Here is a 22,311-nt window from a genome sequence, read left to right as displayed (position 1 = left end):
AATGCCTAATGTATTGGCTTCCCTAATATTGTTCGGTAACGTGTTCCACAGTTTTGGGGCGTAGTTTACAAAGGCTGCATCACCGATTTCTTATGACTCTTTCTGGTGACCTCTAATAGACCTGCATCTGATGATCGCAGTTTTCTGGCAGGTGTGTAGTTCATTAGAGAGTCAGCAATGTAGCTGGGTCCTTGTCCATTTAGAGCTTTGTATATGAGGAGAAGCACCTTAAAATCAATTCTAAAAGTTACAGGAAGCCAGTGTAGAGTAGCTAAGACAGGACTAATGTGTTCTCTCCTTTTGGTATTCGTTAGTAGTCTAGCTGCAGAGTTTGTACATTCTCAAACTGCACCACTTGGAACTAACTAAACAATGCAGAGATTATTTTTTATATAATTGTATTCAATAACCGTAAGAAATTAAACAGTATAAAGTGATTTGTAAATAGGAATACAGATTTGACTTAATGTTTTCATAAATATATTTGTATCCCAGTTTGTCATGGGACTTATTTTTACCCTCTCAAAGAACCGGAATCGAGAAACAAAAATAACCGGAATCGAAAAGCAGAACCGGAATCGTTAAAATCCAAACGATACCCAACCCTATGTGTGATGCAGTAAAATCTTACCGCTCACTTACATTAGCGGTGTTGTAAAAACCGTGGGAAAAAGTAAAAAATACGATGACGAAGAAGAAGATTCCAGTGGCCCCAATTTGTGTCAATTCTGGACAAGTGAAACATTTATTCGGACAAGTAAATTGCCAAACTCACTTGTCCATGGACAAGTACTCTCTAAAAACTTTTTCTCACACTGCATATACATACATACTATGAGTAAAGTTAGTGTACCTCTTGAACTTCGAAGAGTGCTGGCCATCTCTCGATCATTTCGTGCAAAGATGTTTTCTTGTCGACAATTTCTTGCCTCCGAAATGCGAACGTCCGAGCCATCTTCTGTCTTATTGTTTGGACATTGTTCCTTTTCTTTACCTCAGACAAGAGGGCCACTCTCTCTTGCTCCATGGACTCTGTTGTCTCGTTGAAAGGCAGAGATGGGTAATGGTTAGAGTCAGCTCGCCTAGGTTTCTTTATGTTCTTTGCTGGGTGGGCATCCGTCAGCAACTTTCTTTTCAGAGTATTCACAGTCAGCTCGTCAGATGATGAACTGTGTGATTTCAGGTATGTGCGATAGTTGTACATCTTCGTCTTGAGTCTCTGTTTCCATCCGTAACTGTGGTTGAAGGACCCAGGTTCTTTCATACAGGGGTGTGTCTGTGTGAGTGCCTCTGCCACTTCACTGAAGTCTGCATCGCTAGGATAGGATTTGTATGAATAGACTTTGTCAGCGAGCGTTTCCAGTATGTTGGAAAGCATTTTAGAGCTGGGAGTGAGTCTAACCTGGTTTCTCTGGTACTCTGCATTTCCATCCCTAAGTTGTGTTTCTGTTGAATGAGAGAAAGTAGGGATGAGGAACACCTTGGGCCACTGCTCCTTTCTGTAGGTGTCCGAAGAAGGGCTGCTTACGGGTAATGTGTCACCCGAGCATGCAGATGAAGACATACTGGAATCATCTTGGCGTTGAAAATTAGCCTTATCCACAGAGTATTCCACTGGCTCTAAGAATAAAGTCACACTGGGTACTACATTAATAACTTTCAAAGTGGCAAGATCCTTGAGTTCTGAAGTTGAAGTTAAGTTAACCCAAGTGCCGAAATCAGCGTCTTTGTATTGAAGCCGTATTTCATTAGTTAGACCACAGAAATTCGTTATTTCTTGGATGACTTCGTCAACCGAGGAGGGGATGCCATTAGGAAGCTCCAGCTTGATGCGACTGTCCTCTTCTAAAATCACCAGGAGCCGCGTGACGCCCGCCATGTTTGGAGATCCTCTGAGTGGGAGGGAAAGAAAGCAGGGTGGGGTTTGGAGAGAGAGAAAGATATTAGAGATGTGCTTTTTTCATGGTTGACTAATGATTGTGTGCTATGAACAAATAGTTTTACGTGCAACATTAGCTTTGTTGAATTTAAATGATATGATCATTCATGTTAATTACAATGAAAACAAAATTAACCTGCATAATTCATCACATCCACTTTGCTTCTGACCCACCCCAAACAGATATTACTTTATGCTAACCTTAACCTTGAATATATCGCTTAAGTGTAATAAGCCGCATGGCCCCAACTGTGTAGTCTGCCAGGGGGTAAGGATCGGTCAGTTGAGATGCCTCAAAAACTTCAATCTCCTTCGATTTCGAGTTGATAGGCTCTGTAGTGTTCCATGTACCAAGAACTTAGTTTCCGAACAATGAAGACCAATTCCTTTTTGAGAACCACCATCTGGATGATTTCCGTGAATGCAGGCATCCCTCTGATTGATCCACGAGCAAGGATCATTCCAAGTCTGTAGTTAAATCCGTTATAGATGACATTTTCGGCCAAAGAAACTTCCTTCACATTTGGGTTCTTGTGTTTGACAGCCTGTGCAATATCATCTTTCAGGACGTCAATGCTAACAGTTGAGAACTGTTTCACTTCCAGTAGAGGCTTAGGAAAGCTACATGAGTAGAGCTGGTGTGCCATGGATAACTGGTGTCTCTCTGCCAAGGACAACAACAAGTTTTTAAAGCAGCTAGTGTGTCGTACAACTCTCTTAAAAAAGCTATGCTTGGCTTCAAATCTTAAAGTCCAGAGAGAAACTAGAGGACCAAACTGATAGATTAGCTGTGGGTAGTGTTCCAAGAAGTGATGCTTAGGAAGCAAGTTGGAGTCTGGGAAAACCTCCTTAAACCGTACTCTATGCTCAGAGATTTTGAAATTCAAATAAGCTATCGTTTCGTCAGTGTGCACCGGTGTGACAACAAGGTCAACTATGTCCTTCAAGTCAGTGAGGAGATTCCAGGCAGGTTCATCAGCAGGCACTTTCTGTCCCAGGAGGAGCGGCAAAAACCTGATCAAACTCCAATTCTCGTGAGAATTGCCACCAACTGTTCTCCTTGTTGCATAGGTAAGAGGCACAGGATGGGGACAGTTTGTTTTATCTGTCCACTTGAAGGGGAAAGTTTTTATAGAGTCATTCAAAAATTCCAAAGTAAAGTACTTCTTCGAGGTGAACACAGAGAGACAAAGAGCTATTTCACGAGGAACAATTCCTTCAAATAGATCATGAACGATGTCTGGAGGAAAGCCAGTTGTGACATTAAAATGAGCAAGTTTTTCCGACAAAACACACCTCCTCTTAACACCAAAACAATTGGCCAATGATTCTTCCTCAAGTGTTTTAAGATGTCTTGCGTGACCCTCCTCTGTCCTCAAAGAGAATGCTCCACTTCCTACGTCACTCGTTTGAAAATCTAATTTCCGAGCTGTACAAAACCTACAAACATAAGCACTCGAAAAACTCTCCACAAAACCAGCAAGACTATGAGCACCTAGGTTGTCAGCAACAACACATTGCACTGTTCCCTTTACACATTTTCCTAACTTGGCCACAAATATTCCATGTTGCTCTAAAATAATGATGTCATTAAAGGGGAAAGGAAACACCAATTACAGTTATAATATTCCGGTAGTTTATTCATTTTACAATGGATATTGATCGTAATATTTATTGTATATGATATTACTCGCCAAAAGAAAATTAATTATCCGCCAGCCGGGTGGGGAATTCCGGGACCAGGCCGCCGCCATTAGGGGAGTCCCAAATGGTGACGTCACTGGCTGTGTTTTCGCTCCACCAGAAGTTAACACAACGTAGCAGATATGGCAGCGATGGAGGAATTTTGCAATGAGATCGACGTTTTGAACGATGAATTTGACTATTCGTCGGGAGATGACATTGATGTGGAAGCATCTACAGTTACCAGGCATCCCATGGCCTATGCTTATGAACCGATTCGGTCGAATAGAGTGGCATACGATCCGGAATAAAAAAATAAAAAAAACACAATGCTAACAGTGAGCCTCTGAATTAGCCCCGAGCGAAAATGCTAACCTATTACTGCACCGAAAATCACTCCTAGCTCCCTTATTACTTATCCTAGCCGCACATCCAACACATCGTTTGTGATCGCAAGGAGACACAGAATCTAACGGTGCCCACCTCAACACTGAAAGATACAAACTCGCGAGGTCATCCACAAAAACGTACATCAAAACAAGTGGCGCTAGGTACTAACATACGCCAGGCTAACGGCTTACCTTCCTCATTGTCTGGTCTAAACTGGTTTTCAATGGCATTACAACGATAAAAACGATGATGTAGTTAATCCATAGGTTAATATCCAATGGGGCTGTGTCCCCTTTGAAATGTTCTGATAATCTATAAGCAATACAACTGCAATTCCGTTATCTGCTGTCCGCTCTGTGCTCCGTGCGCTCTGGGTCCTGCAATACCATCCATTGATAGCAATACTAGCCTTTTTAGGGCTGTTTTCGACAGATGAGCGTGTGTATGCCAGTTTAATTAGTTGAGCTATAGAACACCCCCAATTCTCTATTGTGCGTCATAATAATAGCTACCATTTAGTTTGGACGCGATTGCGTTAATTAATAAGGTCACACTGTGTCAGTAAATACATGTGTGAGCTAGTAATCTGGTAGCGCTGCAATATTTACCTCTCTCTCGGCAGCTGAAGCAACTCGTTTGGTGGCTCAAACTTCACGTTTGTTGACACTGTCATTGTCTTGCGCGGCCGACGTGCTGGGACGGTCGGTGTTCCCGACTGCATACGTTGAGAAATCGAATATTGTGGGAACAGATCCTGGCTTCAAATCCAATGTTTTGTATTGAACCAGGCATCCAGACTGGACTTTGAGCAGCTTCTCATCCTTTAGTGGCAGCCTATGGAAATGTACTTCTTCCTTCTTTGTATAAAATCCATTTGTGCAGCCTGGGGCAATACAATAAACTCCTGACGACGACCGTTTTCTTGTAATGTAAACTACTGGTGCATTGCACGCCATGTTGTTTGTTATTGAGCTTTGGCCCAGGAAGCCAGTCAGTGACGTCACTGGAAAAGTCCCGGAGCAATGGAAGCGCCCATGGTCATTAGGCACGTATTTCAAAAAGTAAATTCGCGTATCTCGATCGTTTACATTGGAAATAGACTAGATAAATACATTTCCTAATGGTAATATTGTCGCATGGAAAGCAGTTTGAAAAGTGTTTCCATTTCCCTTTAATCAAAGGTTCAAGAACTGCCTTGTATCCATACAACTTTACATCATCACTTTTGATCAATGCAGCCAAGTAGATTGATGACAATGAAGAGTGTGAACCAGGTGGAAGATTGCCTAAAATCCAGTATATGGCACAGATTTTATGTATTTTGCGTGAAGTCCCAAGGGGATTACAAACCTCAAAATCATCTATGTACAGAATTAATGAAACTGCACACTCATTTGATAAAAGACTGTTTTCTTTAAAGTTCGCACCATCCCAGAGACATCTGTATACCTGCCTCTCACTTGACACTGATTGAAGTTTCTCCTTTAAATTAACTGCATTGCTGAGGATAGTCTCACAATTCAAAACCTGCTGCAACGTTTTTAGTACAGGAATATATTGAAAAGACCTTCTGTTCTTTCGGTCAATTACATATTCTACTGGTTCCACTACACAGAACTTACTTCTATAATATTTGTTGCGCCTCCATGCAGTAGATAATGGGCCTTCTTTTCCAATAACAAGTTGAATAGGATGTGAGGTACAGAGTTCTGTCGCTAACTCTTGGACAAGTGATTCATCTACCCGACAGTTATGATCCACAAAAAACTGAGTGATAGTCTCCTGAGTGACCGGCACAGACACAGTCCCTATGAGATATTGCAGTTCCTCAAGGAGTATATTTACAGCTGCACTTGACACCAGGTAGCTATGTTCCAATTTCAGTAAAACTGAGGCTAATTTTAGCTCAACATCTTTTCTCAAATCTCTAGGTTCTTCAAAAGTTGGTTCTTCAAATTGTAAATCCTCATTTAACTCAGTGTCACTGTTAACTGAATCCAAAGCAGAAGGATTGAAGAGTGATCTGTGAACTATTCCAGGTTTTAAATCTCTAACTGTACACACTTTGTGTTTTCTCCATTTATGAGTGTGGAAACTTCCATATATGTTGGTTTGATATAAACAATCAACATAAATACAAGGAACTAATTCATTATTTTTCAAATGTTGGCCAATGTGGTGAAAAAAGTCTGTTTCAGTAGTAAGTTGATTTTCGTCACAAAGATGGCACTTAAAATGTGAGATATCTGCTCTTGAGGATTGCTGAGAAGGGTGTTGTGTACAAAGATGCTTCAGTAGTGCATTCCATGTTTTACATGAAAATGGGCAGTTTTCATATAGGCAGGGATAAGCATGGTGCCTTCCATAATGTTGATGATCTAGTCTATAATGTTTTAGCAGTTCAGACCTTCTGGTACATGAATAGCCACAGTCCTTGCATCTCCACATCCATCAAATAACCAATAACTCCCCCCCCCCCCACCATTGAAAAATGAAATCCCCAAAAAAGCAAAAATCCCCAAAAAGTTTCTACTGTATGTCCAACCGTAACAGCAGCGATGAGAGGGTTGAGGCTGAAGATATAGATGTTTCCACTCGAGGAAATCAATATCCTAGATAGGAGTGAGAGGAGTCTGAAAGAGGGAGAAAAAAAGAGAGATTAACTCATAGTCTTCAAAAACATCACCAATATAAATGCTCAAATCAATGGCAGAATATGATTTAACTTTAATGCAATCAATATAGTTGTTGAAGACCTTTGTGTGCGTTCATCTAGCTATATTTTTATCTACGATTGTACACACCTATAGTAAGGTTAACTTAACAGTGTTTTTCGATTGGAAATTTCATATCTTGTTGGTCAAATTGACATTACATTACAAATTAACAAAACAAAAAATCTCTCAACATGCCAAAAGATAAAAACATGCACTGCAGGTCCAAAAAGCGAGGTTGAAAAATAAAACTTGAAGTTGAATTAGAACGTGACTTATTGTACAGTGGTAACGTTAATTAGCTAGTTATTAGCTAGTTATTAGCTAGCAAGCAGCTAGCATACCACCATGCGGTCCCGGCCCGGCCCGCATGGTGGTATGCTAGCTGCTTGCTAGCTAATAACTAGCTAATTAACGTTACCACTGTACAATAAGTCACGGATAAAATGAGTTAATTTATGTAACATTTACCAACGTTGACATCACATATTGTTACCAAGTCCAAGTGTATAGTTAAACTAAACTAAGTTTAAGACTTACCAACATGGACATCACGTAATGTTAGCAAGTGTAACGTTAAACTAAAATAAGTTTAACATTTACCAATGTCGACATCAAATAATGTTACCAAGTACGTTTGCAGAGAAATGGCAAAAATATATAGCACGGAAAAATAAAACTTGAAGTTGAATTAGAACCACCATGCGGGCCGGGACGCATGGTATGCTAGGTAGCCAGCTAATAACATGGTGGTATGCTAGCTGCTTGCTAGCTAGCTAATTAACGTTACCGCTGTAACATAAGTTACGGATAAAATGAGTTAATTTATGTAACATTTACCAACGTCGACATCACGTATTGTTACCAAGTGTAAAGTTAAACTAAACTAAGTTTAAGACTTACCAACGTGGACATTACGTAATGTTAGCAAGTGTAATGTTAAACTAAACTAAAGTTTAACATTTACCAACCTCGACATCAAATAATGTTACCAAGTACGTTTGCAGAGAAATGGCAAAATATATAGCATGGAAATAACAGTATGCTACGAAATACAGCAGCATAATTAAATTGTTGTTTTCACTTACCACAATGTAATGGTTGCTCTCTGTCTCTCCGGTGCAGGAAAAGATCTGTCGTGCTGAGAAATGGCTCTCTTCCTGGGCGGCCTGGGTTGTGTGAAGACGGTCCTGTTTTATAGCTTTCTGTTTAATGCGCATGTGCGGGCCTATGCGTAACCTTAAAATTGTATATTCGTCAAAACGGATATTTCTTAGTTGAGCTCTGAATTAAAAATATTTTCATTCAAAAAATATATTGAAAAACAAATTATTATTTGAAAAAATAAAACAAATAATGTTAAATTGAATGAAAGGAGAATTATAAATTGGATGGAGTACAGCTCGAAAACCTTTTTCCAGTGCATAGAACATGTTACGAAACACACAATAGCCAGCATGTGTAGTTCTGGGGGGGGGGGGGGGGGGGCGCTTGGCTGGAACCGTCCAATTCCAGTTTTGGATAGTCTGTCGTGGTTCCATTTCAAAGAGCTGTTGACACTCGGCGTAACCTTGTCGAACTGCCACTCCAACATCCAATCACATGGCTTGAGGACTAATCACGGGGTTTGTAAAGCAAGGGGGATGTTGTAGTCCCAAATGATAGCTGGGGATTCTAGGTAGTGTAGTGTCTTCGGAAACTCTGTAGTGTTAAACTCAGAAAAAACGATGTGTTTCTCTGAATCGAAGGTTAAAAACACAAGAGCATTGTACACAATTCAAACCAATCAATATTGTGTAATTAACAAAGATAAACTGATGTTTTTCAGTGGATGAGTAATGCAGATATCACTGTGTAATCATTTGACAGTGAGGGGAATACATCCGGTTTTATTATGAAAACTTCGAGACCGGAAAAACTGTTGTCTACGGTGGCCCTGAAGTGCAAGACACCACAGCATTTCAGAAAACACCACAGCATTTCAGAAAACACCACAGCATTTCACAAAACACTACAGCATTTCACAAAACACCACAGCATTTCAGAAAACACTACAGCATTTCAGAAAACACCACAGCATTTCAGAAAACACCACAGCATTTCAGAAAACACTACAGCATTTCAGAAAACACTACAGCATTTCAGAAAACACTACAGCATTTCAGAAAACACCACAGCATTTCACAAAACACTACAGCATTTCAGAAAACACTACAGCATTTCAGAAAACACTACAGCATTTCAGAAAACACCACAGCATTTCACAAAACACTACAGCATTTCAGAAAACACCACAGCATTTCAGAAAACACCACAGCATTTCACATTGGACGGAAAGGGTATTCCTTTGTGATTGGACAGAGCCAGCCAGAGAAGCACTGCTGTGATTGGTTGTTTTTGCTGCCAGTCAAGAAATGACGCTTGTGATTAGCCCAACACAGAGCTATTTAATAGAAGAGTTACGACACCGGAAGTCCAAAAACGGTTATCGTCACGTGGTTCATGTAGACGAGGGATCGTTCCCCGGAAGTTCATGGCGGGCAATGTGAATGCATTGATAACAGGAGATAGAACTACGATTTTTGGTAATTATTAGTGAATAAAGTTTTTGATTCGCAATATTTATACAACAAATCGATATGTGTATGTATTTACATCAATATGCTTTCAAAAATAAAATCGAATTTGCTAATATTAAGTGATACTATTAGGATTAGTGTGAACAACTAGTTTACATGTTACTAACAGTGCCTTGGTTAAAGAGCCTGTTGCTGTTTATTTATAGCTTTGAATTCTTTCAAATCAATATTATCATCTTAAACTTGTATGGTAGTCAGGAGCATCACTTGCTAATGTTTATTGATACATTTAGAGGGAGGGGATCTAAAGTAATGCTTTAAAATTCAGATTGGATTCATTTCTACAATTTTATTAAATCCATGGTAGTTTCAGTAATCCCATGGTAATTGAGGACTGAAGTTATCTAAATGACTAATGTCGTCTTTATGGCTTTCAGAAAGGACAGGAGACCGACAGGATATGATGATGATGATGTTAAATGTGTTGCTTTAGGAACATCCATTGCAAATACATGGAATTCAATAAACATAGAAGAGCATATCATGCAGTTTGTCGGTGCCTTTTCCTCCGTGTTGTCCTGGTTTGCTGTGCTGCCTCCTAGTCGCCACCATGGTTTGCTGTGCTGCCTGGGGATGCTCAAATCGCTCAGAGAAAGGAGTACGAATGTACGGCTTCCCCACTGACACAGAGCGGAGGAAAAAATGGCTGGCTCAAGTCAGCAGGATTAATTTCACGACCAACAGCAACAAAATATGTGATTTATATACAAACACTGCATTTGCACTTTTTCACAAAACGAAAATCACACCATTGGGAGAGCTTAATGTTTTGTTTAATACAAAAAAACAGGGAAAGGCTTGAAAAACACAGAGTTGAGACTCAGGGTGCAGGGTGAGGGTCTCAGTGCAGGTATTCAGGCTCCATTGAACCCCCCTCTGGTTCTTGTGCTGAGAGAGGGAGCAACAGACAGGAGAAAGGGTTATACACACCTATATAGCACACCTATTGCCTTGGGGAGATAACGTGTTTACTTATATAAAACAGTAGTATTAAACGTACCTTGTGTTTTCACTCTCACTTAAATCCCTCTCCCTTTGCCATCAATCCAGAATCAGCTGAGCTGCAACATTATACAGACAGGTAATAATCAACATAATCACAAGGACACAATATGGCTCTGCTAAAAACACTCACTCTTACACGCACCAAAGTTATATTTATCTAATATTTAACTCCCTCCACCCCCGCATACAATCCCGTTTAGAGGCCCCTCTTCTCTAATTCAACATGTTGGACGAAATGACAGAGAGAACGGAATTTACAATTAAAAGGCTGTTCAACGTGTGTTGCTAACTTGCTTCGGTATGCTACCTTAATCTGTTATCTGTAAACGTTCCCTAAATCTACTAATTTAGGGATAATCCACTGACATCCTTTAATACACATGTTCATTTGAATCAGATGTACTGATAATATCCGCAATATACATCTTTAAACTTCTTCTTACCTTTAAAAGTCCGTCACGAACGGTGTATTATGCTGCAACTCCACAGCTCTGCCAGCCTTGGCGCTAACTTCCGGGGAACGATTGAGAGGCTCCACGATCCGCCATTGCTGTAAAAAAGTGGTCCATTGGAGTGAACGGAGATGTCGTAACTCTTCTATTAAATGGCTCTGGCCCAACACATCAGCTGTTAGCTGTTAGCACACACTCAGAGCTCACAGCTCCTCATATCTGTTCAGAAACTGGACAAAAGTTAAACATGTACAAACCACAGACTGTCTATGTCATGGTGAATACAGTCGCTGCTTTATTTATGTCTGTATGACGTTGTTGTGAGCGTGGACGGAGCAGCTACAGGTTAGTTTAGCCTGATGGATCCGATTCCGATAGGATTTACATGGAGATACGGCCCGCCCCCTCTCCAGCGTCTTGTTCGAATGACAGGAGTAAATACAGAATTAATGCTTTATTAACTCATGGTTTTTAAGGGGCTTATCTCCATGTAAATACTATGGTAGACTACCCAATATTCACATCGCTCTCATTTCACCGCGGCTGCTCGAGTTTCACCGCGGCTGCTCGAGTTTCACCGCGGCTCTCAGCTGTGTTTGCTCCTGTCACTGCTGCTGTCATTCAAACAAGAGGCGCTGGAGAGGGGATGGGGCCTATCTCCATGTAAATCCTACAACAAAATGAACATATTTGACCGTGATTTAATTGTAATACACGTTTCAAAGTGATGCCGAAGTAACTACATACTGATAACAGTTAGTAAAAACCATGAATTAACGCTTTGACAAGTCTGCAGACAAGACGGCAGGCGAAAAGCTTTTAAAATGCGTGTTTTCTGAATCGGATCCATCAGGCTAAACTAACCTGTAGCTGCTCCGTACACACTCACAACAACGTCATACAGACATAAATAAAGCAGCGACTGTATTCACCATGACATAGACAGTCTGTGGTTTGTACATGTTTAACTTTTGTCCAGTTTCTGAACAGATATGAGGAGCTGTGAGATCTGAGTGTGTGCTAACGGCTGATGTGTTGGGACCATACGTTGTGTGACCATGGTTGGGACATATTTCGCTGTCGGGTGTTGACCAATCACGAAGCGTCATTTCTTGACTGGCAGCAAAAACAACCAATCACAGCAGTGCTTCTCTGGCTGGCTCTGTCCAATCACAAACAAGAAGTGTTCTCCCTAAAGGAATACCCTTTCCGTCCAATGTGAAATGCTGTGGTGTTTTCTGAAATGCTGTGGTGTTTTCTGAAATGCTGTAGTGTTTTGTGAAATGCTGTAGTGTTTTCTGAAATGCTGTAGTGTTTTGTGAAATGCTGCGGTGTTTTCTGAAATGCTGCGGCGTTTTCTGAAATGCTGTGGTGTTTTCTGAAATGCTGCGGTGTTTTCTGAAATGCTGCGGCGTTTTCTGAAATGCTGTGGTGTTTTCTGAAATGCTGTAGTGTTTTCTGAAATGCTGTGGTGTTTTCTGAAATGCTGTGGTGTTTTGTGAAATGCTGTAGTGTTTTGTGAAATGCTGTAGTGTTTTGTGAAATGCTGTGGTGTTTTGTGAAATGCTGTGGTGTTTTCTGAAATGCTGTAGTGTTTTGTGAAATGCTGTGGTGTTTTCTGAAATGCTGTAGTGTTTTCTGAAATGCTGTGGTGTCTTGCACTTCAGGGCCACCGTAGTTTTCACCCACGCTAACTTTACATGGAAGCTGCATACACGTTATCCTGGCAAGACCTCAAATCATCTTCGTACTATCTATCAAACTATACTGTAGATCCTACACATCGACTGGACGTGGATTCTAAAAGTACAATATACACTTCTCGCTAGAAATCGAATCAAAAAGCATTTTAATGGCCAAACTATTCCACAATTTAGGATTTTCCAGAGAGGGTTATTTGTGAATAAATGTCCCTCCGGAGCATTTGCAATCAAACAAAACGATATACCGTGTCATGGCGATAACCGCGATATGCGCATGCGCGATATTCACACCGCAGGGACGTGTGGTTTTTTTCATTTTTTCTAAAATGCTAACGCACTTTAGCACAGAATTCAAAATAAAGATACACATATCGAAACTGCACATACAATATATCCGATTAAAGCTGAGACTCCACAGATTATTTAAGTATAGTATAGGGCTGCAACAAACGACTAATTTGATAATCGATTAATCTGTCGATTAATTAAACAATTAATCGATTAATTAAACAATTAATCGACTATTCGGACTATTACTGTATGCCTTGCACAATTTCTCAAACGCTCTTATTTAGCCATCAACTTTTAGATTTAGTTTGAGGTTGTTTTAGGCATGTGGAAACTAACAATGAAGACAATAAAGATGAATACTTGATTCAAAAATACATATATTATTAAATTAATTAAACACATTTTGAACAAAATTAACATTGCTTTTAATTTAAATTAAATAAATAATATTTCACATCAAAAGAAAGTGTCTTAACAAATCGTATTAAATAATCTGATGACAGAACTGTAAACAGAATAGCTGAAACTTTAACAAAATAAATAACTCAGTTACCTCTAATCATTAACCCATGTTTGTATAATGTAGTTAACTCTGTGTGTTGCTGCTAGCATACATAACACCTGACGTGGAAACGTTACTCGTGGATGGGGCTACAGAGCTACTAGAAAGACAGTCGAACCCGGTGCATTCCTCCGTCTGAATATGGTGCACTTTTGCTAAATGTTTAGATAAATTGCTCGTGTTACCGCCCTTACATGCTAAACTCTTATTGCACTTTTGGCAACGAGCATTCTCCACATCGAGACGGGTAAAGTTTAACCACACCTCGGAGCGCATTCTCTCCGCCATCTCCGCAGTGTTTTGCTACATGTAGCATGTGTGTAAACTGCCCCGCCCCCTCGCACACAGACGGGGGAGAGAGATCTCGTCTGATCGAAAATACATCATAGACGCATTTGTTTGTCTTTTTGCATATTAGAAACGAGTTGGCGACACTAAGACTGCGATATAATGTTGTTGTAGCAATAATACATGACATATATTTTTTAAATGTCTCCAGTACCGATAAAAAGACCAATAACGTTGGAGCTTAACGACGCGTAAAACACATGTGATGACGTCACCAACGAATCGACGACTGAATTAGTTGGCAACTAATTTGGTAATCGATTTTAATCGATTAAGTCGATTAGTTGTTGCATCCCTAGTATAGTATCTAAGCGATACGATCTTGCGACAGGGGAAGCAAACACAGACATCACAACACGTACCTTTACGGAGCTTTTACGGGAGATCGTCTCACCGTAGCTGTCAATCTGATCAAAAGACGTGTTCAATGGCATTAAAACGAGAAAAAACGCGGCTGAATCGGTTGATCCATAGGTTAATAATGTATCTGTGGCTTTAAAGCAATTGTTTATAATCCATCATTCCATTTTTATGTAAAAATCGGAGCACAAAAGTTAGCTTCTAATGGTAGCCACCAGAGTGTATGCAGCTTCCGGTTTTTGCTACGCGTCACTCTCACTGCCGCATAGCCAAGACCGGAAGCAGCAGCCACTCTGGTGGCTACCATTAGCACCTAACTTTGCTCTGCGATTTTAACATAAAAATGGAATTATGGATTATAACTGAAATAATTTGTTTATACAGAGACGTTAAAAACCTATGGATTAACCGATTCAGCCGCGTTTTTTCTGGTTGTAATGCCATTGAACAAGACTTTTGATCAGATTGACAGCTACGGTGAGACGATCTCCCCTAGAAGCTCCGTAAAGATACGTGTTGTGATGTCTGTGTTTGCTTCCCCTGTCGCGAGTTCGGATGTCTCAGTGATTAAACTATATACCTAAATAATCTATGGAACCTCAGCTTTAATCGGATATCTTGTATGTGCAGCTACAATAAGTAATAAGGGTACTTTTATCTTGAGTTCTGTGCCAAAGTCCGTTAGCATTTTTCGATGCTTCTTATGACACTTGTGTTTTGTTTTGGTAAAAATGGTTTGTATCGTCAGTTAGCTGAGATTATTTCCGTTAATCTGGTATAACACATTAATAGGTTCTTAAATATTAAGATCCCCTGAGACACAGTGTCGTAAAAAAAATAAATAAAGTACCCGCCGGGACCTTGGAGCTTAACAGGTTAAAGATATATATCGCAGGGGAACAAAAAACCGCAATATCAGTTTTTGTCAATATCGTGCAGCCCTACAACATACACTTTAAACCGTGTCTCTGGGTCATAATAAGGGCTTGAACAATCGGCCTATATGGTCGTTTTTTGTAGGAGGACAGGCTGCTTTGAAATTATTACTGATAATCCATCATTCCATTTTTGTCAAAAACTGAGATTTCATATAGAGTGTGAGAGCTACAACCCAGCTTCCGGTGTTATGCAATCTGGCTGTGCATCACTCATTCACAAATGGTAATGTTTAGATGGACTTTAGGAACTTTCCCTCGATTATATTGGCTCTAACGGTTCAAAAGAGGTGTCAATCATCAAAATCAACCGAGGGGGGCCAGAGATATGGCAGATCCACCCAAATGACCCCAGAAGTGGGTTTCTTTTTGCCAAACCTCTCTAAAAAGGTCAAATGTCACTTGTTTTGCATCAATCTTGATACAGGGTACTTATTATATGTTATAGTGTGGATTCCTAAAGCTTTTAGTCTACTATCCCATCATTCAAGGGTGGTTTTCACTATAAGTAATGTTTTTTTTCTTTTTTAACGGACACTATAATTTTTTTTACTATGTTCAATCTAAATTTACTTTAAAATAAAAAATATCTATTTTGATTCTGACTCTTCTACATCCAACTCATAGGTTTATCATTGCTCAAGGCTTGAGGCATATAGGTGTAAGCAGGGGTAAAGTGCTATTTTTATAGGTGGTGTGTGGACCTCACATAGGGGGGTCCGGGGGCAAGCTCCCCCAGGAACATTTATTTTTAAAAGTTAAAAGCATCAATCTGGTGCACTTTGAGAGCAAAATGAAGAGATCTATGGATACATCTCTCAACACCCATTTGAAACAGAACTGTAAACAGATTTACTTTTTCTTTATGGATATTTATATTTTAAAAGAAGTCACCCTTTTAAACTTTATTCTTTTTTTACTGTCATATAGTATTTCATACCTGTTTTTCATTTATTCTCTTATTTTTTTATAACTATAATGATCATATAAACGTGTGCCTCGGAAATAATTGTTTACATTAATGGTGACCAAAACGTTTGAGACCCACTGAGATAACTTAGACTAAAGTTAATCTAAACACTCAGAGTCCATTAGTTCACTGAGCCTCTCAGTCTGACAGGAGAGGACTCCACTTTGTTGTTGAAAAAACTCTTTATAGCCGTTAGCGTAGCTCGCTACTAGCACCAGAAGCTAACAACTACGATCTCCGGGACCGGTGTGCTCTCTCTCTCTCTCTCGCACGCACACGAAATGGTTCATTCCACACACACAGAGCCGAGCTTTAATGAAACACAGAGACCCAGAGGTAATAGTACTGTATCATTTTCGAATCAATTATTTTTCAAATTATGATTATTATTATTTTTTTTAATAACCATTTTTCCTCCTGATCTCTCGCGCCCCCCCTGTCATGCCTCTGCGCCCCCCCCCTCCCCACCCACACTTTAGGAACCACTGAAGTAAGGGCTCATTGCACACTTTATATAGGCTCTCAAAAAAAGTGTTAGCTCCTTGAAGAAAGGTAGCAAAGTGTTTTCTACATGACTTCCTACATGTTGGGTGATTAAGTGGTAGAAAATTACCAAAAGTGTTAAATTGTTTAACCCTACATTTCGAGCGTGGAAATAAGCAATTAGTCCCATTGCCGCACATACCAGTATATCATCCCAGACCTCCCTTAATTTTCTTTCTGGACCCACATGCAGAGAAACTTCAACATAAAACACTATTCTTTCTACACTGGGTACTCACATTGCTTTTACAAATACAGATAGATACATTGTACCCCTCTTTACATCCTAACACCACTAACCCCATTCCTGTGGCCAAGATGAAGTGGTCTTAACAGCTCACAGATGCTCACCATGCACTGATGGTGGGCAGGTATTCAGGGTTGACTTCACCCCCCCCCCTTCCTTCCCTGGCTGCAGCGATTCACTGTGACAAGTTCAAAACACATGCTGGCTTTGCACTTTCAGCTACAAGTTGAAAGGGGCTGGAAACGCATTTGGATGAAATAGAGCCAAACTAACCATTCATCCTGTTTCATCTGTTTCATCCAATTCCAAACAGCGGTGAAAGAAGAGGACACAGCTCAATTACATATGTCAATAACAGGCGTGTATCAAAAGCAGTTACCTTTTTGAAGTTCAACACATTTTTCAAACGTTTTTTTTCATACGTGGCTTGTCAATCAAACAGTTTGCGGCAGAGTTGTGATGTCTGTCTTTCTTGATGGAGTTTGAGATTCTGAAGTTAGATCTATAAAGTAGAAGAGTTGGTCAAGTAGGCTTTTCTCTTTGAGAGAGCCCCCAAAAATATCCAGCAGCAACCAGGAATGTATCCCTCTTAAATACATAACACAAAGTTTAAGAAGTGAAAACATGGGGGATTGGAGCGACTGGTGTGAAAGAACAAGATATTTTACTTAAACTAAAGTAGCAATTCTAAAGTATAGAAACACTCTGGGATGTTTTATCTATAATCAGATCATAATCCTAATGTCAATTATATTTTGTAACTTTTATCTGCAAAGCACCTGTAACAAAATCTGCAGCAAAAAGTACAATGTTTGCTTCTAAATGTAGTAGGCTTTGGGACGATTCTAAAATAAAGGCTTTATTAATGAAAAATAAACATTTAAAGAGTAATTGGACGTGTTTACAGTCCCAGTTGACCTATTTACAGTTTTATAATGTTGGTCCATACTGAATGAGTACAAATTGGCTGCAAAGACAGTGTATGTACATCTCTATTTATAAATGTATTGTTCAGCTATGGAAGTTGTTGTATGGTTGCTATACTGATGCACCTGTTTCCATAGCGACTGTGAAAGACAGAAGCAAATGTTTGACAAACGTTGATGTAACAAACAGCCCACAATGACTCTTGTTTATTGGGAACAAATAAGGAAGTAATATGATACGTTCCCCCATTAGGTATTTTTCAGTCTGGTTTCCTTGTTTTTGGAAGAGAACATTTTATTTAAGTAAGGTTTGCCATTTAATTTCGATATTTTTCATTGTGTTTTGTATGCATTTTGTGGTGATGTGCAAGTCATTTTCTTCATGTATTTCTCTGTCTGTTAAATGCTGATTTGTATTAGTATTTTTGCCATTTAGTATGTAGTGAAGTTTGTGCTATTTGTTGGTACTTCAGTTGTAATGCATGTCAATACTAAAACAATACATACAATACTAATTTCCCAGCTATCAGCTGGTCGGGAGGATGTCTGATAACCACATAAACATTTTTAAAAGTATTATTTACAAGCTCTGCCTTCAACGACAATGAACAAAAATATAAAAGGCAACACTTTTGTTTTTGCTCCCATTTTTCCTGAGCTGAAATCAAAGATCTAAGGCTTTATCTATGTTCTCAAAAGACCTATAAAGTCCTCTGGGACAAATGTAAAATGTGTAATGTCAGGTTATTTAAATGAACTTTAATTGATTGATTGAGTGCGTTCTGTTCCCTACAGCCTGTCAAGTTATTTTAAACTGTGATTGTACCCTAACCTTAAACATCCTGATGTGACAATATATTACGATGTGGCAAAGGTCCCTTAATCATAATAAAGTTGTTACCAATTTGTGTTTAGCATTTTGAAAGGCACCGACAAGATCTTTCTGCCAATAGGGCATCAGATCATATATATGTGTCGTTCTGGGAGGCAGACACATTTTCCGAAGTTTATTTTGAAGGACTTTGTGATAGCACAAAGCAATGTAGAACGATTATAACACAACTGTTATCAGTTTTTCTGTCAAAATACTGAGCAGTATTTGCTTACACATCACCTGCTGATAATCAACATCTGTGCTTATGTGTCGTCTGTCAGAAGATATTATCAGACGGGGTTATTCCTGATCATCATGAGCTGCAGCTTGGTCCGGCCACCAGATGTCAGGCAGGTTGTAATATTAAACAGAGACCTTTAACAATGAATGGCAGAACACCTGCAACAAAAGCAACTACAAAGAGACTTTCCTCTGACAGCATTTCCTCTCTATTCAGCCTCCTGCATGACCCCGGCACCATCTTGGAAAAAGATCTCAGCGTTTGTTGCTCTGGATCAGACGCCGGTCCCTCGAGAGAGCTCAAAAGCAGCTTTCACAAATTGAACACCGACAGGCAGAAATTGAGGGTGGAGTGATGGAGAAAGGGCATGGTGCACCTGCCCGTAAATCTTGCAGAAGTTTTCCTTTCACGAGAAGCACTTGAAGAGAGAAATAACAAACAGTGGTCGGGGATAAAGCAACGAGGGAGAGGGAGAGCCGATGGTCAAGAAAGATGTTGATTCCTTTAGAAGGCACACGAGCAGGGACACCTTGGAGATCCAAAAGTCAATCATGCAGACACAGGCTGTCTGAGAGGGTCTTGCTCTTTTGATGTTATACCCAACAACTTTGAGGATGATTAACAGAAGCCACGTGTAAAACATAAATAACTATAGAATGTCAGCTCACATTATCAACAAAGTTCAATTATGACATCTTGACCTTAATGTCAATCAAATTGAAACTAATACTATCATTGGACAGATTTTTCACAAGCAATTTGAGCCTGTTGACGAATCAGACTTTGTTTACAACTACAATACATTTTGACAGTATTACAAACTGTATAAATAATAATCCAATAATTATGTCCAACCAATGGTTTTTATTTTATTTATTGCTAACGCCTTTGATGACAAAAATGCAAATGCTCTAGCGGGTGTCCAAACTATGGGCCGGGGGCCAAATTAGGCCAGTGGTCCATTTTGAATTGGCCCGCAGCAAATTCTAAAAGTATAATGGAATATGGCCCACACATGAAACTTGTACTTGTCTCATATTGTAAATCTTAAATATATATAAAAAATATGTTACATGTGTTAATAAGCCCAATTTTCAAATAAATTATGCAAATGTAAAGTCGAAAATCCCAATAACCTATTTGTATAACACATTTAAATATAGACTTCCTATTTCCCCTTATGATAAGCAATCTGAGGCTTCTGTTTTAAGGAATAGGCTGCAAACTAAATACATAAAACGCTATGGAAAGCTGTGGCGTAGGCTGTTTTTTTTCTCAAAGCATATTAAACTATAAAGCATACCTACATTTGATTGATTTTGCTAACTTAGAACTTAACTTATGAGGAAAATAACTCACCTATAGTGAGTGGCCCAGCCTTTCGTATGTTTTTCTGTATGTGGCCCTCAGTGAAAAAACAAAAGACTAAATACTAAATGTCTGCTGTGAGAAAGGCCCATAGCAGGCAACCTTATGAGTTTACTATCACTAGCTAACTTGACCTAGCTTTGCCATGTACATGTAGACAGGGGCGCCGCCAGGGATTTTGGGCCCCATGAAAATATATCACATTGGGCCCCACCACCAGGTTCAGGCCACGCCAACCAAGCACAATTGCTGTAAACACCTCCAGAACCCAACCGACCCATTTATGCTTTAAATAACTCTACCTTTACAGGCTTGCAACTATCTTGAAGTCCAATACTAACTGCATAATATTTACTGACACTGAGCTGTGAAAATATAACACGTGCAGACGTGCAACATTCTGCTGCAGTAGAATTCACTATTTGATAAGACTAACATTCCTGACAATAGAGTGCCACAGTGACGCGTCCTAAAACCCTAATCGATAGTTTTATGATCGATAGATTTATGATCGATAGATTTATGATTAGAAAATTATAAAAGTAGGGTAGACATGTGGAGATTATCCGACTGAACAAAACGTGATCCGTCTCTTAAATGTGTGTCAACCACAGACCTTATTTAGAGCTATTTTCCAAAATCCTATGGAGAAATCGCTTTGCTTTTTTGTCGAGGGAACCCATGCGCAGCTTACTTCCGGGTTTTAGGACGCGTCACTGTGGCACTCTATCAGTGTTGGGTGTAACTCGTTACAAAAGTAACAGAGTTACAGTAATATATTACTTTTTGCTGTAACGAAGTAATGTAACGCATTACTAATGGAATGTGGGTAATATATTACCCGTTACAATGCTCAGTAATGCAGTTACAACACATTTTAACGCGTGTTTTGTTTTTTAAGAATGTGAGACTCCAGATAAAAAATGTGCGGGTAGATTAGTAAACCTGGTGTTTACCCTTCAGGCTTCACGTCGGGATCTTCGGGGGTGCAGGCATGCATTGCACCCCCAGTTGAATGTTGTGCACCCTCTATTCAAAAAAGAGAACGGAGCGACAAATTGTGTCAGGTGCGCGTGACCTGCTCCGCTGCGCATGCATCATTTCCAAAGTGCTTCCACAGCAGTGACACACATCTGTGGATAATCATTTATACAAAAATGGTTAAAGCAACCATCACTAAACGCCAGCAACACTGCATCCACTGCAGACCGTAGCAACAGGTCAGATGGGGACATCACGTTACCCTCCGTTGTGGACACTAGGTTACTCCCGCGGCCTGACTCGCCGCCCTCGCCCCCGGAGCAGCAGTCTTCGTCGCCCGAAACTACGCCGCCCCTCTGCGGCCCGCAGGTGCCAGGATACCACGGCAAAACAGAGCCTGCCCAGGTATATCTAAACATGTACCCGCCTGTACAGTGGGGTTAGGCGGTCATTTTGCAGCTCGTGGTATAAAAATAGACAATGGCTAGAATATTAATGTAAAATAGTGCCATATTCTGCCATGCCTGTAGAAATGTTGGGTCAAAAATAATGCATACAATAGCACAGATGCCTTCACCACGAATGGCTACAAAACGATCTCATATCCCAAGCTTATCAACAAGCTAATGTTGCAGCTGAAATGTTCTCCAGGTCACAAAGTCAACCTCACATGATGATGTGATACCAGTTTTCAAGCACAGTAAATATTCTCTTCCCAGAGTAGGCTATATGATGGGACCAAGGTGATGATTTAGTACATGGTTTTAATAATACTTTTGCTTTTCAATGTTTGCCATTTCAAACCATGAGCTGGTTCAAATCATATTTGCATTGATTAACAAACTGTTCTCATTTGTTTTATCATTACAGTTTTGAAGCTTTTGTGCTTTTCTTTGCCATAGTCCACTTTGGACTGTATGAAATATTTCAGGATTGCACTTTTAACTCACTTGAAATCTTCTCACTTGCTTGGTTTGAAAACATAACGAATGCCATAATCTGTTCATTGGGGACCATCAATGCTGTTGTTCATTGCTGTTGCCGGCCACTATTGCTGTAATCTCAGAGGCACCCTGAGTCATTTTGTTCTGGAACCGGGCCTATACACGGCCATTTACTAAACAAACTACAGAGCCCTTT

General features: G+C 39.8%; 1 protein-coding gene and 1 long non-coding RNA gene across 4 annotated transcripts; both read right to left on the bottom strand.

Moving 5' to 3' along the window:
* Nucleotides 1-772: 772 nt before the first annotated feature.
* LOC117452888 (uncharacterized) lies at nucleotides 773-7,947 on the bottom strand. 3 transcript variants are annotated; one of them, XM_034091697.2, is made up of 3 exons: nucleotides 7,815-7,947; nucleotides 6,558-6,645; nucleotides 773-1,892 (listed from the first exon to the last, which is right to left on the bottom strand). In XM_034091697.2, the coding sequence occupies exon 3, from the start codon at nucleotides 1,877-1,879 to the stop codon at nucleotides 845-847; it is 1,035 nt and encodes a 344-aa protein (XP_033947588.2). In that variant the 5' UTR covers nucleotides 1,880-1,892; nucleotides 6,558-6,645; nucleotides 7,815-7,947; the 3' UTR covers nucleotides 773-844. The 3 variants fall into 3 exon arrangements, with proteins under 3 accessions (XP_033947588.2, XP_071060357.1, XP_033947585.2); XM_071204256.1 differs by lacking the exon at nucleotides 6,558-6,645; XM_034091694.2 differs by lacking the exons at nucleotides 6,558-6,645; nucleotides 7,815-7,947 and adding an exon at nucleotides 2,141-2,224.
* A 2,175-nt stretch (nucleotides 7,948-10,122) lies between these two features.
* On the bottom strand, nucleotides 10,123-11,050 carry LOC139434394 (uncharacterized). The gene is made up of 3 exons (XR_011643742.1): nucleotides 10,814-11,050; nucleotides 10,366-10,426; nucleotides 10,123-10,253 (listed from the first exon to the last, which is right to left on the bottom strand). It is a non-coding gene; the product is annotated as an uncharacterized lncRNA (long non-coding RNA).
* Nucleotides 11,051-22,311: the final 11,261 nt, after the last annotated feature.

The sequence above is a fragment of the Pseudochaenichthys georgianus genome, chromosome 9 (assembly GCF_902827115.2).
Source record: "Pseudochaenichthys georgianus chromosome 9, fPseGeo1.2, whole genome shotgun sequence".
Taxonomy (NCBI): domain Eukaryota; kingdom Metazoa; phylum Chordata; class Actinopteri; order Perciformes; family Channichthyidae; genus Pseudochaenichthys; species Pseudochaenichthys georgianus.
Note: the sequence above shows the minus strand (reverse complement) of the source record. Positions and strands in the feature narration are given on the sequence as shown.